This window comes from Natator depressus, chromosome 7 (assembly GCF_965152275.1).
Source record: "Natator depressus isolate rNatDep1 chromosome 7, rNatDep2.hap1, whole genome shotgun sequence".
Taxonomy (NCBI): domain Eukaryota; kingdom Metazoa; phylum Chordata; order Testudines; family Cheloniidae; genus Natator; species Natator depressus.
In genome coordinates, this window is record NC_134240.1 from 92,477,168 (window position 1) to 92,496,748 (window position 19,581).

Sequence of the window (19,581 nt, forward strand, 5' to 3'; positions counted from 1 at the left end):
TTTGTTGACTCTTTGTTATACCCTGTTAATGCTTTAGTGTTGTAAAGTACAACTAAGTGCTGCAGACCACGGTATAACCAGTATTGTAATGAGACTGGAAAAAGACACCGTGCTTATTTGTAGGGTAAAAGCATGGCCTGAGAGTTAGGAGAGCTGTATTCCACCTCCAGCTCAGAGTTGCTGTCACATTGAACAGATAATTTTCTCTTTTTCTGCCTCAATTTTCCCATCTGTAAAATGGGGATCATACTACTCACCTAGCCTGCATGGGTATTATGAGGCTTTAATTAATTAAATGTATAGAGTACTGTTAAATCATTGGAAATCAGTATGATAGGATTTTCTAAATGTCATAAATACAGTACCTCAGTTTCTCAAATACATTTTCAGATTAGTTGCAAAGGGTGTGGCCTGTAGTCTTTGTATGTGTATACTAACATAGCAAGGGATAATGCCCATTTATTTCTTTGTTTTTCAATTTGTCATTGTAAACTGTAGTACAAATACTTGTTTGCTGTTAAAGTTGACTTGTAGGACCACTTGTTTATCCTGCTTTAAGTCAATTATTACATATGTAACTGTAAATTTCTACACAGGCAACGATTGATTTAGTGGTAGGATATGAGCCACCAGCTGGGCCTGCAAATCCAAATGATCCAGGGGGGACCAATGCACAAGGCACTGAAGGTATATCATCTTTCTTCAAAATATTATATTCAGGTCATGCAAGATAGAATTGTTCATCAGAAAGAATGGAAAGTAACTGACAAGCAAGCGTGGCTAAACTGGCTTAGGGAAAGGTAGTCAGACGATAAATGCTTCAGAATTGAAGAACTGGAACTTTTGTTTCCTGTTAACATATGTTCTATCTGCCAGCTTTATTTGACACCATTGTCTTCAATGGCAACAGTATTACTCAGGATAGTTTAGATCAAAAGCAATTTAAAGGCTGATGTGCAATATTTCTTTTAAGGAAGAAACTTTATTCCAACACACAGAAAAACTGCAATAAAGAAATCTGATCCTGTAGGGAAGGCCAGCAAAAACAAGGAAATGCATAGCTGGGGGCATATACTCTAAATCCTTGAATACCAAGACATATTTGAAAAAACATTAATGCCTCATCCACAGTAGACTGTTATTGGAGGACACTGTTATGTGTTATGTTAGGCCCCAGATTTGACTAACTCTGTCATTTTTATGAACTAGTAAGGAAAATTCTTTGGACTTTAAATGTTTATTAAATATATTTTAAATTAATCTCCTACTGAGAATGTTTTTTAAAAAGCCTCCAGTGTTGCAGATCACACATGAAAGATGTGAAATTTGTCACTGCCTTCTCTTGCAACAGCCAGTTAACTAACAATTCCAGTATGCTAACAGGGTCCACATGAGTTATGCTAGTGCACAAGCAAAGAAGTAAATAAAAAAAATAGTTAAATAGTAGAAGGATATTATTAGCAGGTATGATATAATCCACTAAAAGTTATGGCAAGAGTTCCACTTTATTTGAAGGTTTATATTCACTTGCCATCTGTCTTTGGAGGTTTATATTCACTTACAGTCTATCAGGAGAAAGGCCTTTCTATTTTCTGTATCACCAAATATCAGTTAGAATGATGAAATAAAGGCACTGTCAAGTTTTTTCAGTACAACACATTCAACAGTGTGGTACGTCTAAAAGCAATGGAGGCTCTCTTTTATTTAATAAAGGACTAAATGATGATAGAAGGTGGTGCTATAATGATCTTTATTAACTCTAAATCATTAATCTGACATGCTTTGAGTAGTGTTTTGTTTGGCAACAAAGCAATGGGTTATACATGTGCTAATATAGATTTGATGACAGGGTTTGTTTGGTTTTTTGGTTAAATCATTCATACTGGCCATTGACACCTTGTGTGGATATTTGTATTTTGCTTATCTCAAGCAGTTTTATTCAATCATTTATTATGCTTGTTTTAAATTCATCCACCATTCTTGTTAATTTCTGTTGTGTGTCATTGCCAGATTTTATTTATATAAAGGCTGTACAAGCACAGTCTGGCTAAGATTCATTGAAAAATATACAGTATACTTAGTAAATGAAGAAAGCAACATCTATGTTATTTGTGTATGGTCATAATTACTGAGGGAGAGAATGACCTTCATTTCAAAGCATTATATGGGAATTAATCTGTGAGACTGAAGTTTTAGCTACATAAATTAGTATAAATTATGTAGCTAAAACTGAAGGATCGGGGTAAGTGGTCAAAGCAATTATTTAGATAAGTTTTACCAGACACCATGTATAAGCAGTCAGTAATAAGGGATATACACTATAATCAGTTTCCAAAGAAACCAGTTCCCCCGTATATGTGCCAAAGCTGGTACGGAGCAGAACAACAGGGTCCTGGCACTGAATTTGCAGTATTAAATATTTCCATAAGTTGAGATGCTCCCAAGTCACATATAAAGATCCAGACTTATTAGAAATTTCCCCAACCCATGAAATCAGAGGTCTGCAAAAGAAAATTGAACACATCCAACAAGTTAACTGAACCTGTTCTCTGTGGGTGAAATCCTCCCCTTACTTGTGTAGGAGCAGAGGGCCCTTTGAAGGAGAGTCTGTGTGGTTCTGATGGTCAGGTAGACAGCAGGATTTGGGAGAGTCATGTTTTGTGCCCACACACCTACTTCACATACAGCCCAGCATACCCTGTGTGACTGAGCAAGGTGTATTTGGGGGTGGGGCTGTCCCACAGGGCATGGAAAGTTGAAGGATCCACTGCTATGCAGATCTTTTGGTTCTGATCCATTAAATTTATCTTTCATGATTATTAAAAGGACTGTGTGAAAATAGCAAATATTTAAACAAATCAGTTTAATTCTGATCCATTTCATGGCCTCAAAATATTTCTTTGAATGAGCTGATAGTTTCTCAAGTAAATCTGCAACATTTTTAAATAGTGCCTATTTTGATGTTAAAATTGATAGTAATTTAATTTTGATAAATCTCGAAAGTTTTCCCCAGGTTGGTCCTGTTTTCAAAGTAAGTAAAGATGACAGTATATGAAGCTGTTATTGGAGTATTGTTGGACCTCTGGATTGTAGATATTAGTCATCCTGAGTTATCAGTTATGCTCTCTTTTCACTAGTTTTAGTACTGAGTGGTTGTCCTTCAGTTTGGTGGCTCATGAGTCCTTAACCAGCCCTTCCCCTGCTGGACATCTTTCACCTTATGCTGCAGCCCATTCTGAAACTAACTGCTTCACTGTGGTATTCAGCAGATCCTGTGGTTTTGAAGTCTCTGCCAGATTTTGACCTCTTAAGATGACTGAAATTAAGTTGTAATTTCCCGGAAAGCCTGTTGCATAGTCTGCAGTATGCTTATAGGGATTTAGTGTACAGGTGACGGGAGAGTGATCTATGTAAAACATATACTTAGAGGCCAGGGTGTAACCTTTCAGCACAGTTACAGAAACCTGTTCCTCTGGTTTGCCTTTAGGGATGTGTCATCTGCAATCTTTCGATTGCATTGTAAAAAGTGAATCAGTTAGGCCTTTATAACAAAGACAGAAATTAAAATGATAGATTTCTTTGGTGAAGACCTGGCCCTGTTGAAGTCAATGGGAGTTTTGCCTGAGAGGTGGGGAGTAGATACTATAAATCAGTGGTTCCCAAACTTGTTCCGCCACTTGTGCAGGGAAAGCCCCTGGCGCACCGGGCCGGTTTGTTTACCTGCTGTGTCCACAGGTTCGGCCGATCGCGGCTCACAGTGGCCGCGGTTCACTGCTCCAGGCCAATGGGAGCTGCTGGAAGCAGCGGCCAGTATGTCTCTCGGCCTGCACCGCTTCCAGCGGCTCCCATTGGACTGGAGCAGCGAACCGCAGCCACTGGGAGCCGCGATCGGCCGAACCTGCAGACGCGGCAGGTAACAAACCGGCCTGGCCCGCCAGGGGCTTTCCCTGCACAAGCGGCAGAACAAGTTTGGGAACCACTGCTATAAATTAACAAAGACTTTGGTGAAAATTTCTAAAATTCAGAATAGCACTATGCAAACTTTGACTTGAACTACAAAAGTATCAATCAGCATCAGTTAATATCTGGTATGTGTGACTATTTTAGATAGATAAATGCACTTAAATGCAGCCACCTCCGGGGAGAAACAGAAACCCTAACTGTTCAGCAACTCTACATAAAACTTAGTTCAGCAAAACAAGTTACCAAACAAAACTTTGTTAGTTCACTTTTTCATATATTCAGTTCATTTCCCACAGCTCTGTGAAGTCAAACTGCCTGTTAGTCTAGTCTCAGAAATGCAGGTGAAGTCATTAGTAGAGCTTGTAACCAGTCAGTTGCATTGGCAGTGTGGGAGACAGATTACGACACAGATGTCAGTAAAATGGAACTGCAAATTGTTGAAATTTATAGATGAGTTTAGTATATGGTACTTCATCTGTGTATCCAGGGACACATCCCACTAGGGACATTCACAAGACGTGATTAATTTTTTTCATTCACACTCCAGACCGACAAACTACACACAGAAGTTCAGTAGAGGATAATTCACAGTGTCAGCACATATAACATTAGCTTTCATAAAGTTGCCACTCTCCCTAAACTTCAGTCGTTTACCTGGAACAGGGCTTTTCAACATTTGCAGCTAACCCTCTTCTATCCAACACCCCTAACTCTAGGTTCTTGGCAACTGATGGCTCTGTTGATCAAACTTCCATCATTTCACCTAAAATAAATCCCAGGCTCTGCTCAAGACCCTTCCTTTAGCTAAAAAATTTGCAGGCCTCAGCAGCTGAATTATCTTTATTACTCCCAGGGGCAATTCTGTGCCACTGCACAATGCAGAATTCACACAGAATTAATGCTCTGTGCAGAATTTAATTTCCCCCTGCAGAATTGGTGATGCAGAACTGCTGGCCACCACGAGGGGCTGCTGGACTCAGCAAAGCCTAGGTCTCCAGCAGCTGAGCTACTTTTATGCAGGACCTTTGTGCCTCCAAATTCAAATGTCCCTCTCTTTAGGGACACGATATCCAAGTAATTCAATATCACCTCGTGTCCAGTGGGAAAATGGAGGGGGAGTTATGGTACAGCCCTAAGGATTATAGAACATTTTCTTGGCTAGACAATATACTGGTACTTGGTCTAAGGTTTTCCCAAGTTCTCAAATAGTGTTGTTATTCAGGACACTAAAAACCTTAATTACACCCAAACACCTTTACCCTTAGTCTGCAGTTTTGTAACTGTTTAATACCATCTAGACAGTTCCATCACTCCTGTAATACACTATTCCTTAATTAATAAAAGAAGTTAAAAACACCATGGGAAATATCCTTTTGTGGTTTGGTTCTTGTGGAAGTTTTGCAATAGTGGTATATTAATGGATGGACCAATGTTGCAGTGCCAAGTTTAATTCATGTAAAAGGTTGATATTTAATTGATATATACAGAAACCTTCCCAGATTCATAAGTTAAATATTACAGGGGCACCGTCAGAATTTCATTTTAGATACAAAGATGAATGCACTAATCTCCATGGGCAAGTGGGAAAGCCTAAAAACATTCCTATCTATTTAAAACAGGAGCCTGACGTAAAAAGCTGTGCTATGTTAGGGCCCAATCTACTCCCATTAAAATTAACTTCCATTGGACAAGAACTGGTCCCTTACTGTGCAGCTACTAATAATGAAATGGTGCCTTGAGGATACTGCCTGGATTCTGCTTTGCCAACAGCTTCTGGAAGTGGATTTGATAGATTGCAAGGGGACTCCCTTAGATAGTCTTCATCTTGGAAGTGACACGTACATAGTCATTGCATTTAAAATATAGAATTAGCTGCAGGTGGTCCAACTCCACTAGCTTTCAAGAAGGAAGAAGCACGTTGATTAGAATTAATTGTTATGAAGGAGCATTAATACACTTTCTGTGCACATCTTTGACCTCATGCTTTTATTACTGTAATTTTAATATTAAACTATTTGTTTACTAATTGTGCTGCTTTCCCCTGTGTTAGATGGAGAAGAAGATGGAGGTTATGAGGATGGGGCTGATGGTACAGTTGATGGCATTGCACCAGCAGTTCCAAGTGACACAAAGGAAGCCCAGCTTGCTCGGCGCATCTCTAAAGGAAAGAAAATGCGGAGAATCCTTTCTAACAAACCCCAAGACTTCCAGGTAGCTGAGTGTTAAATACTGTACTTTACCTGCACAACCTGAGATACAAGAATGTCAGATACAAGACAAGCTAATGCATTGTAAAAGGATACAGATTATAACAGAATTGACAGCAAGCCCATCTTTCAAGTGTGTTTTTTTTCCCCAAGCACATCTGTTAAAGAGCAAATATTCACAAAATAAAATCTAGGAGTTTTGCACAACTCTTGCTGAAATGTAGGGAGAAATTTACCTGTTGTGTAACTATTGAGTTTAAACTAGAACAATAAAGATTTCAAACATAATTATGGTAAGAGCAAGTGCAAAACTGAAGATGCTATCTGAGAAAGTTGTGTCCCAGAGTTCTCTGGAGAATATTTTTTAAAATTAAGGTACAGGACTAGCGAGGATGTAAAACAAGTGTTGTAATTATTGTAGTTGGAACATCTGAAATCTCTAGCCAGTCTAAATCTGCTAGCTGCTTTGGTGTTATCTTATTTTGGTGGATAATGGAAAAGAGAAATACTGTTGGTTTCAGCATGATCACAGACAGACAGACACGCACTGGTAAGGTATCAGCTACAGCATGCCTTGTGTATTTAATTTTTTCAGATTCGTGTTAGAGTCATTGAAGGTCGTCAGTTGTCTGGAAATAACATAAAACCAGTAGTCAAAGTTCATATTTGTGGGCAGACACACCGAACAAGAATCAAAAGAGGAAACAATCCATATTTTGATGAGGTGAGTATTTAGAAAATACACATTTAATTATATCTGAAAATCAGTTAGATGGCACTGTCAAATCAACAAAAATCTGTTATTTCAGAAGGGATAGAGGGATCCGGTTCATAATGAAGCACCCCCAATCTGCTTAACAAATAAGCATTTTCTAACATTTTTAAGGTAATTCTGGTTAATGTGTAATGTTAATTTATTAAAAAAACCCATTTCTTCACATCATAAAACTCATGCCACAATTGACACCATTTCTGGCAAGAATCAGGGGCCCAATCAACCTCCCATTAAAGTGGATAGAAGCCATCCTTTGATACAGCTGATCATGTGAAATAACAATGACTTGGGTAGACCAATCACATGAATGGTTCTGTTCTTTTCTCTTACGGAGAAAAGACAGAGTGCTGTGCTGAGCAGTTGTTCATCTCTTGAGCTCAAAGTGGTTCTATTCTGTCACCCTTCCTGCTCAATGTGTATGTGAGGTTTTGCAGGAGACTGTGAGACAGTTTGGACTGTGATACAACCATATAGGGATAAGGTGCAGGTCTCTGTCTCTTCTTTAGTCAAACTTAGGTGATGTGGTCTCTTTGCCTGGGCTTGGATGAGAGTGAGTTGGGAGAGGTGTAGCTCAGAATATCTGGAAAGTAATTCAAACCATGGATGCAGGAGAGAATCTGTCCCACAGACTTTATACTGAGGGGGAAAGGCTGAATGTAAGGCTGAGTATATGGAAGTATTTAGCATATGGAATCCACATAATTAGTATTAATGACATGAGTGGCATTCATTTTTGTTACTACATTATAAGAGAATAGGGGCTAAACTCTGGCTTCTTGCACTACTCTGATGCCACAAAGGAGCCAAGTCGATGGATTAACTAACCAGCTGAAAATTCTTCCAGCATGGTGGAATCCCCAGCTTCTTGTTCTACACCACACCTCCCCTACTGCAGCCCCCAGCATAGCTGATACGGCAGCGGTGCACACAGTGTGTCTGGAATACTGGTGCATTCCATCCATCCCTGCCTGATGCACTGGTCACTTGTGAGCCATTACCTGCCAATGCAAATGGCACTGGGGTTTGAACCAACCCATGGCCAGCCTCAGCAGGCTACAGGTGGAGTACAGTCACTTCTTCGCATCATCCCCTGCCACTTGGGTAATATGCTGAGCAGAGCTTGGTTGTGCCTGCAGGTCAAGGCTGGTGTTTTTTGGTTAAGCATATTTTATAAATAAATAAATACAAATACTTCACAAAATCTGTGCTACCAAAATCAGTTTTATTTCCATGCAAATAACCATGAAATTCTTAGTGCATGAATCATCCTAGTTGGCACTAATTGGCATCATTGTTGATAATTGCAGCAGAGAGGCTAAAGATTGATTGAATATGCAGACTGAACCACTCCATCAGCTCTCGAAGAGGTTCCTCCAGGGCAAGGTTAAGACACATTAGCAGGTCAATGCCGGGGAAATGTGCAGTGCAACTGCCCGTGCTATACCTATTCTGTGGATAAACAGTGGATTTCACTTTTCAAGGCAGTGCTAAATTCACATGTAGAACATCCAAACAGGAAGTAGACTAAATATATATCAACAGATATATGCCTGGCAAGCTACTTAAATACTGTATGTAGCTGCAAATCATGATGTTAATGTTCTAAATCAGTTTGTTTCATCTTAACAGATATTCTTCTACAATGTTCACATGACCCCTTTAGAGCTGCTTGATGAAACAATAAGCATTCGGGTAAGGAAAAAAGGCGTACATTTGAAAAACTCACTGGATGCACATGACACTGTCCAACTAGTGCTGTATAAAGATTGGAAAGGGTTTCATTCATTTTTTTTTCCCTTTTAGGTGTATGATTCTTATTCTTTACGAGCGGACTCTCTGATGGGAGAATTTAAGGTGCGTATAAAGTAGACTTCCACATTCTGCATATGTAACCTGCACACCTTCTGGGTGTGGTGTTCTGTCCCATCTAGTGTCACCGAGACCACTTAGAGAGAGAGAGAGTTAAATGAGTCTGCTCTACAGCCTTAGCTAAAAGCAATAAGCTCCAGAGGTCTCTGGTTCGATCCCACCCGCCGATGACTGGTGTCTGTCGGCGTTACAAGTGGGGGCTCACCCAAGATTTCAACTGGGAAGTCTCTGAAGCTCAGGACACACTTCCTCAGCTAGGGGAAGTATGTAACCCACATACTTCCTGGGTGTGGTGTTCTGTCCCATCTAGTGGTACCAAGACCACTTAGAGAGAGAGAATGAGTCTGCTCTACAGCCTTAGCTAACAGCGAGTTGGCTTTTACCTCATGTGGTAGAGGCTCATGCACTGAGGTCCCCGGTTCGATCCCGCCCGCTGACGACCGTGGTCTGTCGGCGTTACACCTACACTTAGGGGCTCAAAGGAAGATTAGAGGAATATGTAAAGCATCAGTTTTAAATGTATTACTAGATACTGTGTTTGAAAAGGGACAAAAACTTACCCTTATAATGTTTTGCTTTTAATGCTGGGAAGCATTTACTCTTACCAGTAGCTTTGGGACAGTCAGTCCTATTGTTTTGTTTGTTGACCATTGTCTGTGCCTGCTAGCACTGCAAAGCCAGGGCAGTTAAGAGAACTAACTCAATAAGGTCAAGGGGAGTTACTCCATATTGACACTGGTGTAATTAAATGCAAAATGCAAGTTAAGTTACCTGGTCTGTATAATAGATGTACCTTTCATGTACAATTAATATTTATAAAATTGTTTTCTACCTAAAGCAATAGGACTATCTGTCCCAAAGCTACTGGTAAGAATCTGTATAGTCCAAGAAAGGAAAAATGAATTTCAGTCTCCAAAGGGTAAAACAACTGCTGTGGAAGGTCACTGTCAGTTGTACTGTATCACCCGGGTCTTGAAGGAGGAATTCAAAAAAATTGCCATTGGTTCACAACATTGTCATATATTGAATCATGAGATACAGAATCTCAAAATTACAGAGAAAGGTGTCCCTTTGTTTAAATAGGCTTGTGTAGTAACAGAGAGGCAGGAGGAATCTCCTCAGTTAGTGTAAATTGTCTTAGCTCTCTTGAAATCAATGAAGCTATGACAATTTACAGTTGCTGAGGATCTGCCCCGGGAAGTGGGGATGCCTACCACAGGTGTCTGTACCCAAAACAAATGTAGAAAAAATGTCAAACAGTTGTAATTCGTACTGGTGAAAATCCACTCCTATAACTTCCACAAGGTCAATATTGGTAAGTACGGTATTTCACCTTTGCCAGTTGCATGCAGTAAATGCTAGTGGGGTAAATTAAATCAGCCTGCAGAACAGTTTAATGTATATGTCTATGTGTATATATATCCAGGTAGATAACTTCCTGGAATATTTTATTTAGGTAGAAAGGAAGGCTTTTCTAAATGAATGAATGTCTCCGTCATCTAGTCCTGCTGAGGTTGCATCTCCTCCCCCCACGCAGTGGCACATTCTCCACCACCTTTCCAGAGGATCACTTAGCAGCATATTGTACAAATGAATCCCCTTCTCTTCCCTCTGTTCCCTTTCTAGCCCTGACAGGAGCATGCCACACAAGGCTTTTATTTTTCATAACACAGAAACAATGTAATAACAGTATGAAAAATTGAAGGGAATTAGGGCCTAGCCCCTTACATAATTTCTAATTATAAGGGTAGGTAAGCACTGGAATGGGTTAGTAAGAAAGGTTGTGGAATCCCCTTCATTGGAGGTTTTAAATAGGTTAGACAAACACCCCTCAGGGATGGTCTAGGTACACTTGGTCCTGCTTCAGTGGGGATGAACTAGATGGCCTCTTGAGATCTCTTCCAGCCCTGTGTTTCTAAGATTCTATGATTAAAGCCAAACACACACATTTGTGACTGTATTCTGCTACTTCTTAGGATATAATATTTTAATCTTTATTTCAGATTGACATTGGGTATGTTTATGATGAACCTGGTAAGTAACAATCTCCTCAAAGCCTGAGTTTCTTCTGCTTTTCCTTTGGCTTGAGATGCCCAGTTAAACAGGCTGTGACTTTTAGCTGTGTTTCTGAAGTAGAAAAATATGCCTAAACACATATGGATGCAAAGTTAGTTGAGACAGAGACAGATGCTTCAGACCTGCAGCATTTTATCAAAACCTGCATTTAGCTCTTCAGTAGTTCCCAAATGCGGTATAAGTAGATTACATTTTTTTCACCCTGAAGATTTTAATTTTGGTATCATTAACTTAAAAACAAGAATTAAGTATCAAAAGTCATGCAAAAACATGGTGAGAGAATGGTTTCCCTTAGTATGCCACTCAACATTTTAACATTGTTGCACAGCTTGTTGGGGGCTGGACTTTTTAAAATCAGAAGGAATTGTTTTTAATAACTATGTTCAGGGTAGATTGTACTTTGGGACAATTGGCCTTGAGTGTATGGCTTACACTTCTACTTCTTCTGTGAAGGAGAAGGCGGATTTATTTATTTTGCTTTATTTCAGGCCATGCAGTCATGAGAAAATGGCTTCTTTTGAGTGACCCTGAAGATACAAATTCAGGAGCTAAAGGCTATCTGAAAGTCAGCATGTTCGTCCTGGGGGCAGGAGATGAGCCACCAGTAGGTTTCCTTTGCAAATGTGTTCATCTTCTAGTCATGTCTCCAGAACCTTCTTTCTTATACGCTACGTGCTTGGTACTGGTTAATTCACTTTGTGAGCATCGCCAGGAACTAAGGCCAAGATTTTCAAAATAACTAGGAATTTTTGAGTGCCTAACTCAAGGCACCTTAAAGGACCCTGATTTCCTGAAAATCAGGCCCCTCTGAGGTGTCTCAGGTTCAGCACCCAACATATTAGTTACTTTTTTAAAATCTTGACCTTAACTACATGGTACTAGCCAGAAACAGCTAAAAATATAGAACCTCCTTACAATCTGTTTCTTTGCCTAACTACCTCTCACTCCACTACTGCCTTCAGTCCGAATACTGCCATACCAGCTTTCACAGTCCGCTGTTAAAGCCTCTCCCTGGTGCTTTCTTGCTCCCATTGCTGCCTTCCCTCCCAGTAACCTGGTGTATCTCCAGTAGTGGCTCCCACTGCTACCTTCCCCTTCTCTATCCTGGTGATTCTTGCAACAAGGATGATTGTGAGAATTTGACAGTTTCCTGTTTGTTTTCAAAGGGGACGTTGTAAATTCTCCCAAATTACTTCAGGAGTTGTACACAGTTTCCAGCCGCAGTAACATGCTTTGTCAGGAGATCTTGTGACTTTTAGTGGATTATACTTTTATAATCCACTAAAGGGTGTGAAAATTCCATAGAGTCACCACTGCCCATGAGTGCAAAAAAGCACCAGAAACCTATAAATATCACATCTTCATGGTTTATGCTTATTATTTTAAAAATAGCTATATGGACTGCCTAGAAAAAAAGAGAGTGGTTGCTCCAATTTAATACTGATGAGGTTGAAACTGAAAATAACACATTTTAAGCAGAACAAATTTTTATGGTTTTATAATTTTATAAACCCTAGTTTGTAATGCAAATGCAGATAGATTTTAACTTGTGGGTGGACTAAAGGATGCTGCTATGACCAATTACCATATTATTATACATGACTGTTTAGCATATGATGCCTTTCTTATATATAGGTTGATAATATATACCAATATATCTCCAACAGATGGAAAAAAGAGAGCGAGATAATGAAAATGATGATGTGGAGAGTAATCTTTTACTGCCGGCTGGAATTGCACTTCGATGGGTCACTTTCCTTCTTAAAATCTACAGAGCCGAGGATATTCCCCAGAGTATATAGCTTCTTATTACTGGATTGTACAAGACTGCAATCGATAACTTGTAGAAATATCTGCTAACTGATTTAAAAAAAATTCCCAGACATAAAACAAGCAACCATGTAGATTACCACATAGTTTGAGCCCATAATTCTGTGATGGTTTAAGCAGCCCATTTCTTTTTTCAATATTCAATCAAATCTATATAACTTTTGCAACGGGTAATACAATGTTATCATCTCAGATTAAGTGAAATTTTATTATAAATGGTGATGGTGTGTTGTTTGATCTACTGGTGTCCCTTTGTCCCTCAAACAGAGATTTGAGATGATAATTCAACTGAGTAGGAAGTCTGTATTTGAAATCCATCCTTTGATTAGGGGTCTGGAACACATGACTTATGAGGAAAGGCTGAGGGAACTGGGATTGTTTAGTCTGCAGAAGAGAAGAATGAGGGGGGATTTGATAGCTGCTTTCAACTACCTGAGAGGTGGTTCCAAAGAGGATGGTTCCAGACTATTCTCAGTGGTAGAAGATGACAGGACAAGGAGTAATGGTCTCAAGTTGCAGTGGGGGAGGTTTAGGTTGGATATTAGGAAAAACTTTTTCACTAGGATGGTGGTGAAACACTGGAATGCGTTACCTAGGGAGGTGGTGGAATCTCCTTCCTTAGAAGTTTTTAAGGTCAGGCTTGACAAAACCCTGGCTGGGATGATTTAATTGGGGATTGGTCCTGCTTTGAGCAGGGGGTTGGACTAGATGACCTCCTGAGGTCCCTTCCAACCCTGATATTCTATGATTCTATGATTCTGAGTTGTCTCTGTTTAATTGCTCTACACTTTCTCCAAACCCCAAGTCAAAGCTTGTTGAGACGAGTTCAAAACTCAACAGGTTAAACAAATTGTTCCTAAACAAAGTTATTAAAGCCCATCATTTTTTTCCAACTTATTCTAAATGCAAATGACACAAAATGAATACTATCAATAGATACTGGCTTCAACATCGGGAGAAGGGAAGCAGCCCCTGTGTGCAATACACAAAGTATTGTGCATCCCTGGAAATTCATTATACCTTAGACATTTTTGGTAACAGAACGTGTCTGGCTTTTCTATTCAGTTCTTTCTCCTTCACTGCGCCCTTTCTATGTCTGGGATGACAAACAGGCCACCTTCAAGACTGCTGATCCACTGCTACTTGCTGGAGGGTATGAAAGGATTGCATAAACTCCTGTTTCCCCAGCTCTAGGCTAACATCAAAATTCACTGTGATCTTCTCAGGACCAAAATTTTAGAAGTTGCTTCTAAATCTCAATTATTTTTTCATTTCTAGCAGCAAATATTTATTTTTGAAAACTGAATACATACGGCAAGATTCTGACCTTAATTATGTCTATGCAACTGCATTGACTTAAGTAAGATTGCTAAGAAGTTACTGAGACCGAATTAGGCCCATAATCTTCAAGAAAAGGGTTAAAGTTAATTTTTGCCTTATAATTTCTCCTTAGTGGATGATGCTTTTGCGCAGACTGTTAAGGAACTATTTGGAGGTGATGCAGACAAGAAAAACCTAGTAGATCCATTTGTGGAAGTTTGTTTTGCTGGAAAAAAGGTATTTGTCTGAGTTAATATTTAAAATCTTGCAAACTAGTCATATACTTGAAAACTGTATTCACACGTCTAAGTGTTTCTTAAGATGATTGAACTGTAGGTCCACAGTACATTGTCAACAAGAGAAAATGACTTTCAGCATATCTAGTTCAACACTTTGTAAAACAGGAAGGAATAGGTGGAGCTAAAATCTAGGAGCGCACATGAAATATTAAAAATAAAGTCATGGGGAACTTCAGTTGATAGAAACTAAAGTTATTCATCTGCATAAGGGTTTACAGTACTGTAAGCATATTCAATAGACTGAGGACATACCATACCATACCATAGAAAGGGTTTTTAAAGGTGTGCTAATGACTCTAAAAGAATGTATGACTAAGATGTAGGGGCTTGACCACTTCAGATTACCTGTTTATTGGGTGTTCCTGGTTGCTTTATATAACTGATTGTACAGTAAATCTAAGGGCATAGTTGCCCGTTGCACATACACTAGTTTTTCATAATGACTTGCTTTCATTGCAAAACCAAACACCGACCCAAACATCAATTCCATGTTATTGTTAGCACTTAGATCACTGCTGGTTTTAGGCACCGGCGGTATAGACAGTTGCACACGATGCCACAGCAATGAGGCCTCTAATAGGCATCAACACAATGGGAACCTGGTTGCCAATACAATACATCTTTCATCCAGTCCAACATGTAGACAAACCAAACATGAATTCACCAGGGCTGATCATCCCTTTTTGTTTATTTTCCTGCTGTCATTCAGTCATATCTGGGTGCCACTATGGTAGCACCTTTTTTGTGCCTGGAGGAGTTGCTGAGCAGTTTTTTCTGTCAGTTAGAAGCTCCTAAGAACCCTGGTTTGGACAACGGTGGAATAGTTTTGCCTCTTGCATTTAGGTTGCATAAGCAGATCAGATCAGTAATAATTACCAACCTAAGCAGGACCAGCTCTAGGCACTAGCAAAGCAAGCATGTGCTTGGGGCGGCACAATTCCAGGGGCGGCATTCCGGCCATTCTTGTTTTTTTTTTTTCTGCTTGGGCAGTTGCGCTCTCGATGCTTGGGGTGGCAAAAAACCTAGAGCCGGCCCTGAACCTAACGCTAATGACTCACTAAATCATGGAAAACTTAATGTTCACCAATTTATTTGAGCATAAGCTTTCGTGAGCTACAGCTCACTTCATCGGATGTAGCTCACGAAAGCTTATGCTCAAATAAATTGGTTAGTCTCTAAGGTGCCACAAGTACTCCTTTTCTTTTTGCAAATACAGACTAACACGGCTGTTACTCTGAAACTTAATATTCACCATTAGCCACTGTAGGACCCTGTGATGGCATACCATTTGACCAGCCTGAATACAATTTATCCTAAATTGTGACTGGTTCCATGCTTTTTTGTCTGATTTTTGAGCTTGAGCTACTATAAAATCTGTTTCATTTGGGGTGTTTTTTGTTTTGTTTTGTTTTTTGCAGGTTTGCACAAATATAATTGAGAAAAATGCTAATCCAGAATGGAATCAAGTTGTTCATCTTCAAATCAAGGTAAGCTTTCGTCTTGCTTCTCTAAATATCCACCATCAGTTTTGATTATTTTATTCAGAACATTTTTTTAAAATGTGAAAGATAAATAATGAATCATTTTATTTTCTCTACTTTTTTCCAGTTTCCCTCAATGTGTGAAAAAATAAGATTAACAGTTTTTGACTGGTGAGTTTTGACTCTTTTGTATAAAGTATTAGATAAAATAAAACTGTGTTGAGTGGAAAAAATCCTATTTCTGTATAATTCACAGGGTTTTGGAACCGTAAGCCCTGATTCTGTAAAGCACTTAAGCAAATGCTTCATTACCCTTCCTGAACAGTGATGCTTTCCTGAATTGGGGCCATAAATAGTATGGCATTGGCACACCATTGATTTCTGTGCATGAGATGGGTTAAATAATACTTACAGAATAACTTTCTAATAAATTATTTTACAATTCTTCCCCATTATTTGACCAACTTGTAGAGATAGGCAAATAATTCACCAATATTTGCAAACATACATTGATTCCATATGTTTGTTTCCAAAATTTATATGACTATTTTTGTAATTATTTGCCTAACTCTAGTCAGCAATGTATATTATATTGATTACCATGACATTGGCTGATATTCAGTGTATCAAGCCTGTGTACAATTTTTGGACAAGTGGGCCAAACATTAATATGCTCAAGTTATAAGTTTTATTGTTCTTATTGTGGGCCTGATTGTGCCTGTTAGGCATAGTTCTAGGCTGGGGATGGAGCCACCCAACCCCCAGGGAGCGGAGCAGAATACCTCTTGGAGTTCCAAGTGTACAGAGATTGCACATCTCTGGTTACTACACACCTTTATGGGTTGCAACTTACTTCCTCTAGCTGGACTGCCAGTTCTGAGACTGAAATTCTGCCTGACCCTTGAACTCTGCAATGCTGGGAGCAGCTTCTTATGCTCTCCCCTCCTACTGCACAGCTATGTAAAAGTCAGACATCATCTGGTGTTTGTTATTAAAACATGCTAGGTGGTCTAAACATATATACCCTGTAAATACATTTAGCCATTTGTAGCTTGCCTCTATTTAGGATGACCATTGTTGCATTTAATTACAATCTTACATTTCATATAGGGATCGTCTTACAAAAAATGATGCAGTAGGAACAACGTATTTAAGTCTCTCCAAAATTGCTGCTTCTGGTGGAGAAGTAGAAGGTGAGTTATTCAGCTTACACATTTCAGCAAGTATTTTCTGTGTATTTAAGAGAAATGATGGGAGAGTGTAGGGAAGTTTGCTTTGCTGGAGTTCCCTGTGTTATACCAGTTCTGTGGCTTAAAGAAGATCTTCTGTTTTCAGTGCTTTCAAATTGGCCACTTTCCAGAACAGTAACTTTACTTTTTGAAAAATCGCATGGTACTGAAGTATTAATAATTAATTCACAAAATCTAAGAAAGTATTCTGTATATACTAGATAATTCAAAACTCAGTTTTCTGGTACATATAGAAAACTTTATTGAATATTTCAAACTCCATATAACTGTTAATTCTTCAGTTGATCTATAATCCAGAGTGCTATAGGATATTTTTAGTGAATTCAGCGTTTATGAAAGGGGCCAATTTGAAGTTCACTGTTTCAGAACCAATATAGAATGGGGAGCCATAGCAAATGTGACCTTGCCCGCCACTTCTTTGCCACGCTGCCCAAACCTTTCTTTTGGAGAAACAGCCTGAAGTCAAGAGACGATTAGCCAGTCTTCCTGATGAGACTGCCTATAAGATGCCAATTGTGATGTGAACACCAGTCTGGTAAGAACTGGTCCAAGACCACCTCTCATTTCCCATATGCCACTGAACAGTGGTCAAATGGCAATGACTCTTGGTTACTACTCAGACCAGTGATCTAGAAGAGAGGGGTTCTATATCTCATTGCCTGAGCCTACCTAAACTGCAAATCACTGGATTCATTCAATAGTTTTCAATTAAATTATTTGTTTAAGTGGATCCAAGCATGTGTCAAAGTTTTTCAGTCAATTGATTCTGCTACTTATTGAGAAAACTAAAAAGCTGAACTGATGATGACTGCAAGAAAACTCTAGGTAGGCAAAGTTTCCATCCTCCTGAGATATTTTCTCTATTAGGGCTTGTGTGATCTGTGAACTTATTGAAATATTGCAAGAAAAATATACTTCAACAACATTTTTCTTCCCATAGATGGTTAAGAAAAGACAAAATTGAGATTTCCTTCCTGTTTCTGTTATGCTATACTTATAACTATTTCAGTGTAGTTTGTTTATTCCCATTAGTTACAATTATGTTGTAATTTATTTTATTAATAATTTCTTTATCTACTCATAACATGTTTCTAACCTAATGATTGATGGATGTGTGTGTGTGTGTATATACATCTTCATCTTCTTATAGAAGGATCCCATTTATTGGTGGGCCAACTCCTTGACAAGCATGGCGTTGTTTTGCCAGAAATACATGTTTAATTTTTGTCATAAAAGTTTTACAGCATATTAACTGTTCCCATAGAAGAGTTCACAGTAAATCATGCTTGATATTTATATAACTGCCTAATATAACAAGTAAGGTGAGTTAGCCTGAAGGAAGCTGGCCCCAAATAATTTCCATCATTTGAATTCTGAATTAGTATTTTTCTCTGATATATGTAATGAAACATCCTTATAGTTGTCTAAGAAAAGCCCTGCTTGTCCATGAGTAAGCTACCAGGTAAGTAGTTTAAAAAACAAAACTACATTGGCCTCAAAGAATCAATCCTGAAGCACTTACATGAGAGGAAAGTGATCAGGAACAGTCAGCATGGATTCACCAAGGGAAGGTCATGCCTGACTAATCTAATCGCCTTTTATGATGAGATTACTGGTTCTGTGGATGAAGGGAAAGCAGTGGATGTATTGTTTCTTGACTTTAGCAAAGCTTTTGACACGGTCTCACACAGTATTCTTGTCAGCAAGTTAAGGAAGTATGGGCTAGATGAATGCACTATAAGGTGGGTAGAAAGCTGGCTAGATTGTCGGGCTCAACGGGTAGTGATAAATGGCTCCATGTCTAGTTGGCAGCCGGTGTCAAGTGGAGTGCCCCAGGGGTCGGTCCTGGGGCCGGTTTTGTTCAATATCTTCATAAATGATCTGGAGGATGGTGTGGATTGCACTCTCAGCAAATTTGCAGATGATACTAAACTGGGAGGAGTGGTAGATACGCTGGAGGGGAGGGATAGGATACAGAAGGACCTAGACAAATTGGAGGATTGGGCCAAAAGAAATCTGATGAGGTTCAATAAGGATAAGTGCAGGGTCCTGCACTTAGGATGGAAGAATCCAATGCACCGCTACAGACTAGGGACCGAATGGCTAGGCAGCAGTTCTGCGGAAAAGGACCTAGGGGTGACAGTGGACGAGAAGCTGGATATGAGTCAACAGTGTGCCCTTGTTGCCAAGAAGGCCAATGGCATTTTGGGATGTATAAGTAGGGGCATAGCGAGCAGATCGAGGGATGTGATCGTTCCCCTCTATTCGACACTGGTGAGGCCTCATCTGGAGTACTGTGTCCAGTTTTGGGCCCCACACTACAAGAAGGATGTGGATAAATTGGAGAGAGTCCAGCGAAGGGCAACAAAAATGATTAGGGGTCTAGAGCACATGACTTATGAGGAGAGGCTGAGGGAGCTGGGATTGTTTAGTCTGCAGAAGAGAAGAATGAGGGGGGATTTGATAGCTGCTTTCAACTACCTGAAAGGGGGTTCCAAAGAGGATGGCTCT

General features: G+C 39.4%; 1 protein-coding gene across 1 annotated transcript in view; it reads left to right on the forward strand.

Moving 5' to 3' along the window:
- MYOF (myoferlin) overlaps window positions 1-19,581 on the forward strand; it is a 119,144-nt gene that overhangs the window by 43,378 nt on the left and 56,185 nt on the right. Inside the window, exons 5-16 of the mRNA XM_074959078.1 lie at window positions 597-687; window positions 6,014-6,174; window positions 6,766-6,894; window positions 8,575-8,637; window positions 8,749-8,799; window positions 10,818-10,848; window positions 11,379-11,494; window positions 12,558-12,684; window positions 14,174-14,277; window positions 15,758-15,826; window positions 15,948-15,991; window positions 16,931-17,013. Coding sequence (XP_074815179.1) covers window positions 597-687; window positions 6,014-6,174; window positions 6,766-6,894; window positions 8,575-8,637; window positions 8,749-8,799; window positions 10,818-10,848; window positions 11,379-11,494; window positions 12,558-12,684; window positions 14,174-14,277; window positions 15,758-15,826; window positions 15,948-15,991; window positions 16,931-17,013 — 1,069 coding nt within the window. The remainder of the gene's footprint in view (window positions 1-596; window positions 688-6,013; window positions 6,175-6,765; window positions 6,895-8,574; window positions 8,638-8,748; window positions 8,800-10,817; window positions 10,849-11,378; window positions 11,495-12,557; window positions 12,685-14,173; window positions 14,278-15,757; window positions 15,827-15,947; window positions 15,992-16,930; window positions 17,014-19,581) is intronic.